The following is a 7,500-nucleotide window of genomic DNA, read 5'->3' as shown; positions in this document are numbered from 1 at the left end:
AACACACAGAATGTAATAGAATATTGATCTGCTGGACCCCCAGGCTGAAGCCAGGCAGCTCACCTGTGGGTGTCATTTGAAATGTCAATGTGTACGGTGTGTGCAACCAAACCCTGGTGACCTAGTCTCAGGGGACAGACAGACCTATTCTCAGGGGACAGACAGACAGACCTATTCTCAGGGGACAGACAGACAGACAGACAGACAGACCTATTCTCAGGGGACAGACAGACAGACAGACCTATTCCCAAGGGACAGACAGACAGACCTATTCTCAGGGGACAGACAGACAGACCTATTCTCAGGGGACAGACAGACAGACCTATTCTCAGGGGACAGACAGACCTATTCTCAGGGGACAGACAGACAGACAGACCTATTCCCAAGGGACAGACAGACAGACAGACCTATTCTCAGGGGACAGACAGACAGACCTATTCTCAGGGGACAGACAGACAGACAGACCTATTCTCAGGGGACAGACAGACAGACAGACCTATTCTCAGGGGATGTGGTTTCTCACAGTCAGGACACATAGCTAAACGACACACCACACAACACACACACACACACACACACACACACACACACACACACACCCACACCCACACACACACACACACACACACACACACACACACACACACACACACACCCACACATCCACACACACACGCTCCCTCAGCGCGGGGGCTCTCACCGTGTGCGTGCAGAGTCCATGTCCAGGACTAATTTAGCTAAATGTTTCCTTTGTTTCTGGATGTTGGGGATGTCCACCTGGAGGGAGAGGAGAACACACAACACATCACAACAAAGCAGAGAGGAGCCTTTGAGTCCTGTTTCCTCCCGGCTGTGAGAACCTGAACAGAACAGACACGGCACTGTCAGAATTGTAAAATGGACTATAATGCACCTTATCCAAAGCTCTTTACAAAGGCCTCTCATTCACCCATTCACACACACATTCACACACTAATGGCGGCAAGCTGCCATGCAAGGCGCCGGCCAGCCCGCTCATTGAGAGCAATTTGGGGTTCAGTGTCTTGCCCAAGGACACCTCGACATGTGGAGACAAGAGGAGCCGGGGATCGAACCACCGAACTTGCGATCATTAGACGCCGGCTCTACCTCCTCCAAACACACGCGCACACACAGGAATATAATTACTGCAATTGATAGAATGGTTAGATAATAGCCCAAATGGCGGTTATAAAAGAGGCGTCTGTGTCAGCCATTTGGATTGTTATCTAATCATTCTGCCATCAATTGCAGTAATTATATTCCTGTCGGCTTGTGTAATAGGTAGCTTGTGTAAGCTAAAATGGCCCTGACATTCAACTCTTTACGACAAAGGGATCGATGTCCATTGCTTGGCTGACTGGACTGTACGGTACCTCTACCAAGTTATAGCGCGGGTCTGGACTGTACTGTACCTATGGTAAATGGACTGACTTATTCCAAAGGTCTTTACAACGGCCTCTCATTCACCCATTCACACACCCATTTACACACCGATGGCTGGCAAGCTGCCATGCAAAGTCGCCGGCCCGCTCACTGGGAGCAATTTGGGGTTCAGTGACTTGACCAAGGACACCTCGATATGTGGCCAGCCTGGGTTCGAACCATCGTACTGTACTGTACCTCTGCCAGTTCGTACAGGGGGTCGACGACGTCCCTCTCGATGGTGAACTCAAACAAGATGAGCTCCTGGGCCATCTTCTCCTGCGTCTCCCCGCAAAGCTTCAGCATCTTCCTACACCGGCCAATCAGAGGGCAGAGAACGTAGCACATGACCAAATCAGAGGAATTAATCAGGAAGTAGCACAGAGCAGCACAAGATCTACTTTGGACTACTGGTTCTGGGTGCAATAATATGTGTACCGGTACATTTCATTTCATGAATCAAACCAGGAAAGTCGGCTCTTCAACATGTCTGTGTTTTCCAGGGAGTCCATGTGTCTTATGCTGTCGAAATTACAATCAAACACTTCCTTTGACCAGAACTATACCTTTATATGTGACACAGTCTGATCATTTGTTCCGCATGTCGTCAACCAATCAAAATGTTCAGACTTTTCTTTTGAAACACAGATCTACGTTTCAACGTTGTTGAGAATCACAACACAAACTCGCTAGTCAAGCCAAAATACTGCAACAACGCAACGGATTGGGTGAGTAATCCCCACTGCTACCTAGTTAACTATAACACTACTTTACATTGTTAGCAGGCTCACAAAACAAGCTGTGTTAGTCGACTAGCGACGCGTGTCGTCGATTTTCAACAACTTGGAAATGTGTTCACCTTTTTCGAAAGAAAAGTCTGATCGTTACATTGGATCCCCACATGAGGACTGATATGATGCGTTTTTGTGTGACTATATGCAATTGTTGTGTGCCTATCAAATATTGCTATACTCATTGTTTAACCTTAAAGTGTGCCCACTCTCAGTGGTAAACAACATATTTAGGAGCAGGCACATACCATATCAAGTAACAGTGAGACCAGTTTAACTCTAAAGGACATAGGAGCCTCACTGCAGTGGTCAGCAAGACAGAACAGCATGAACACAGAATAGCCATGTATGGGAACTAATGTCACTATTGTAAGTTACGAGGTAAAGCTATTTCCCTCTCTGAGAACTGTATATAAGCTGTAACAAACATCAGTACTTTGCTTGGCATCTCTATGCCACAGCCAGGCTCGGCACCAGCCATGTCGTAGCCACGCTTGAAGCTTGGACTTAACAGAGCATGCTGCCTTGGAAACATCTGTACATGGGAATGCAACCCAGATCTGCCTAATACAATGATTACGATTCAACCTTCTCTCTGAGTCATCAATATATAATTTCCGGCCACGTGACCAAGAAAGATCTCCTTTATATCAAATGGCGTCACGAACATTATAACAAATGGCTTCTAACGAACAGGATGCTAGATTCAGCGAAACAGGTAAGGCACAATGTAATTATTTGCTTAACCTGAATTGCTGTTCTAGAACGAATCTCAATTTTTTTCAAAAAGGAGATGTATTGATATTGGAAAGTACTACCGTACATTAAAATATAGTTTGAATAGAAGGCGCTGTATAGTCAAAGACGGTGGTCAAAACACTGAGAGTTAGGATTTATTGAGATTCTGAACTTTGTAAGGAACAAATCAGAAGTATTTATTGTGTATTAAGTTAGGGACAAGACCTTAAATACGTGATTGAAAGCACAGCACTTTGAGGAAAACTAAGTTTGAAAAGATTTGGCCATAATATTTAAAAGACTCTAAGAGAAGTTTCAATCAACATAATTGATTACTAAAACCGCATGTCTATTAACATCATGGGAAGCAAACTAGTATGAATGGCATGCAGAATGTTATCATTAAGAATGAAATGAATAACAACCATATTTCTGAACCAAGCATCGCAACAGGGCGAGAGTGTTAAAACTCTGACCCTAGGCTATTAATAGAACGGAGACTGCTCCTGTAACCAAACACACACACACACACACACACACACACATAGAGCTACAACATACAACAACTAGACAAATTTGTCTCATATTGAAATTATCATGCAAATCTGTGTTGATTCAGCAGACATATAACATTTTGATTGATTTAGTGAACAGAGAAATACGCATTAAGACTCTAAGACTGTGAAACATCAAAGGAGGACATTTCTGATGGAGAAAACACAATTCAGCAAGAAAGACCTGGAATGTATTCTGACAATGCCTGTCGATTCTATTTCCTGACAGAATCAAGGAAATCAAGAGACATTGAGCGAAGGACTCAGAGACCGAGATGCTGTTAAGATCTGGTCTATATTAACCATTGCAGAAGTGGGGAGAGAATGTTGCAGATGCTGAAGGAAGCTATTGCCGGATGAAACAAGAGAAATGAGACAAACTAATGACATTTCAATGTGACAAACAATGGAAATGTTAATTCTTATGATTTCAGACAGAGACATGATGATGACAAGAGAGACTTACACATACTTTTATGTAGTCGTAATTGTTCAATTGTACTGACGCACACAACTAACAGTGTCATCAGCAGTAAACAGCTGAATTCAACATACAAAATTGGCAAGTTTGCAATACCATGCACACACTACTCATGGCATGAACTTACAAACTTTCTTCTAGGAATTCTAAGGGACGGGAACAACAGTCCAGATAACCCAATTAACAAACTTATGCTTAACATCTGTATTTTTGTTTCCAACTGTTTCTGAGCAGGTTAATTCCACAATCCATTGATGGAGAGCCTTTTTTATAAGATTTTATAGACTTGAGTCAAGAAAAGGAGGGGTGTAGTGTAATAATAATGCTTTAATTGTCTTAAGTTAATAAAACCTATTAACGCTGTGAACAGAGGCAAGAACACGTGCAAGACTGATGACCATCAAAGAATCAAATAGCACTCCTTGTTACCAGAAACACAAGGCCGTTCCTTTGATTGAAGATCTACTTCCAGACATTGTTATATTGACATATAATGTACTTTGTATGATGGAACCGATGCCTAATTTATTTCTGATGTGGTCATTCATTGACTTTGTTAAGAACTCCACATGTTTTTCAATAGAAATAATTTACCAGTCAAATTAATCTTACATCATGGGGAAAAAAAAGAGTGAGCTGATATGATGCGTTTTTGTGTGACTATATGCAATTGTTGTGTGCCTATCAAATATTGCTATACTCATTGTTTAACCTTAAAGTGTGCCCACTCTCAGTGGTAAACAACATATTTAGGAGCAGGCACATACCATATCAAGTAACAGTGAGACCAGTTTAACTCTAAAGGACATAGGAGCCTCACTGCAGTGGTCAGCAAGACAGAACAGCATGAACACAGAATAGCCATGTATGGGAACTAATGTCACTATTGTAAGTTACGAGGTAAAGCTATTTCCCTCTCTGAGAACTGTATATAAGCTGTAACAAACATCAGTACTTTGCTTGGCATCTCTATGCCACAGCCAGGCTCGGCACCAGCCATGTCGTAGCCACGCTTGAAGCTTGGACTTAACAGAGCATGCTGCCTTGGAAACATCTGTACATGGGAATGCAACCCAGATCTGCCTAATACAATGATTACGATTCAACCTTCTCTCTGAGTCATCAATATATAATTTCCGGCCACGTGACCAAGAAAGATCTCCTTTATATCAAATGGCGTCACGAACATTATAACAAGGACCAAAGCATCAGAACGGGTCACATAATGTGTTCATTCCATTTCATGGATCAAACCAGGAAAGTCCGCTCTTCAACAAATGATGTTGATGTTTCCCAGGGAGTCCATGTGTCTTATGCTGTCGAATTCACAATCAAACACTTCCTTTGACCAGAACAACGTAAGCCTTTCTATGTGATGACGTGGCTGTCTGTCCTTCTACAACTCATATGGATCATGAATCACCTCTGGGTCGCTGGCTGACGCCACCATCCGTTCCATGTCAGCGCTCTTTAAGAACACGCTGGGATTGATGTGGCACATGATCAATCTGCAATCAAATAGAATGCACTGTGTACGTATGTGTGTGTGCATGTGTGCGTGTCCATGCTTGCGTGTGTGTGTGTGTGCGTGCGTGTCCATGCTTGCGTGTGTGTGTGTGTGTGCTTGCGGGCGTGCTTGCGTGCATGTGTGTGTGTGTGTGTGTGTGTGTACTCACCCCAGCAGCGTGTCGTCCCCCAGCACAGCAGCCCCCTCCACCAGACACTGGGCCAGCGTGGTGAGAGGCAGCTTCTTCTACAGGAAGAGGAACATGAGAACATGAGAACATGAGAACACTTTACATGCTAGAAATGTCCTCCCAATGTCCTCCCAATGTCCTCCCAATGTCCTCCCAATGTCCTCCCAATGTCCTCCCAATGTCCTCCAATGTCCTCCCAATCATGTTCCTCCTCATGAAATGACTCCACAGGAAATAACATGATGGAATAAAGCTGATGAGAATGTGTTTGATGACAAACCACATTCACGGTGCAGCAGCTTTTAGTCACTCTGCCGGGTGCTCTTGGAACAAACCCTAAAAAAATATAAATCTAAGCTACTGTTTTGCAGCAGTTATGATTAAACACTAACACTACCACCATCCATGTCTTTTTCAATTAATTTCTATTATCTTATTTATTATCTTTATTAAATGTTTATTTAATCTATTCTTATCATTGTACTTTTATGTTGTTATCTGTTTACTATTCTCCTCTTGATGTATCTTTTTTAATGCTGTACGTAAAGCACTTTGAATTGCCCCTGTTGTATGAAATGTACTATACAAATAAACTTGCCTTGCCTTGCCACAGTGTGGCAGCGCTGTACGACTGTTGTTCAATTTCCTGATTGATTGATTGATTGAACAGCAGCAGTAGTAAACAACCACTGTCCTACCTCCACCACAAACTGGGGGAAAGACAATGTATCAATGGCAGTATGGCTCTAGCCCAGAGCAGTGGAGTAAGACACTCACAGACAGACGGACAGACAGACTGACTGACTGACAGATAGACAGACAGACAGACTGACTTACAGAGGGACAGACAGACAGACGTACCGAGGGACAGACAGACAGACGTACCGAGGGACAGACAGACAGACAGACAGACAGGCAGATAGACAGACAGACTTACCGAGGGAGACCTGACAGACCTCTTGTCCACATCGACGCCCTGCTGTCCCTGCAGACAGGCGCTGAGCTTCTTGTGCGTGCTGTGAGACACCTGCTTCACCAGCTCCAGACGCTTCTCCACCTGGGGGGGGGGACAGGGTCAGAGAGGTGAACACACACACACACACACACACAAACACAGAGGACACACACCCTCCGACTCATAACATATACACACTCTCTCTCTCTCTCTCTCTCTCACACACACACACACACACACACACACACACACACACACACACACACACACACACACACACACACACACACACACACACACACACACACACACACACACAGGGTGCCAGGCAGGAGTGGTCTGTCTCAGATTGAAATGTTCTTCTAACTCATCAGAAACCAGTCTGGTGAAACACTGAAACACTGAAACACTGAAACACTGAAACACTGAGACACTGAGACACTGAGACACTGAGACACTGAGACACTGAGACACTGAGACACTGAAACACTGAGACACTGAGACACTGACACACTGAGACACTGAGACACTGAGACACTGAGACACTGAAACACTGAAACACTGAAACACTGAAACACTGAGACACTGAAACACTGAGACACTGAAACACTGAAACACTGAAACACTGAAACACTGAAACACTGAAACACTGAGACACTGAGACACTGAGACACTGAGACACTGAAACACTGAAACACTGAGACACTGAGACACTGAAACACTGAAACACTGAAACACTGAAACACTGAAACACTGAAACACTGAAACACTGAAACACTGAGACACTGAGACACTGAGACACTGACACACTGAGACACCTGAGACACTGAGACACTGAGAC

General features: G+C 43.9%; 1 protein-coding gene across 1 annotated transcript in view; it reads right to left on the bottom strand.

Annotated features, from left to right (window-relative positions):
• LOC308175653 (rho GTPase-activating protein 44-like) overlaps window positions 1–7,500 on the bottom strand; it is a gene marked incomplete at both ends in the record, with an annotated part of 29,987 nt that overhangs the window by 15,465 nt on the left and 7,022 nt on the right. The window contains 4 exons of the mRNA XM_080551281.1: window positions 701–777; window positions 1,642–1,753; window positions 5,684–5,760; window positions 6,642–6,761. Coding sequence (XP_080407407.1) covers window positions 701–777; window positions 1,642–1,753; window positions 5,684–5,760; window positions 6,642–6,761 — 386 coding nt within the window. The remainder of the gene's footprint in view (window positions 1–700; window positions 778–1,641; window positions 1,754–5,683; window positions 5,761–6,641; window positions 6,762–7,500) is intronic.

Source organism: Nansenia antarctica (assembly GCF_963989245.1).
Source record: "Nansenia antarctica genome assembly, contig: SCAFFOLD_494, whole genome shotgun sequence".
NCBI lineage: Eukaryota > Metazoa > Chordata > Actinopteri > Argentiniformes > Microstomatidae > Nansenia > Nansenia antarctica.
The sequence above is the reverse complement of the archived record's forward strand: the minus strand, read 5'-3'. Positions and strand labels throughout refer to the sequence as shown.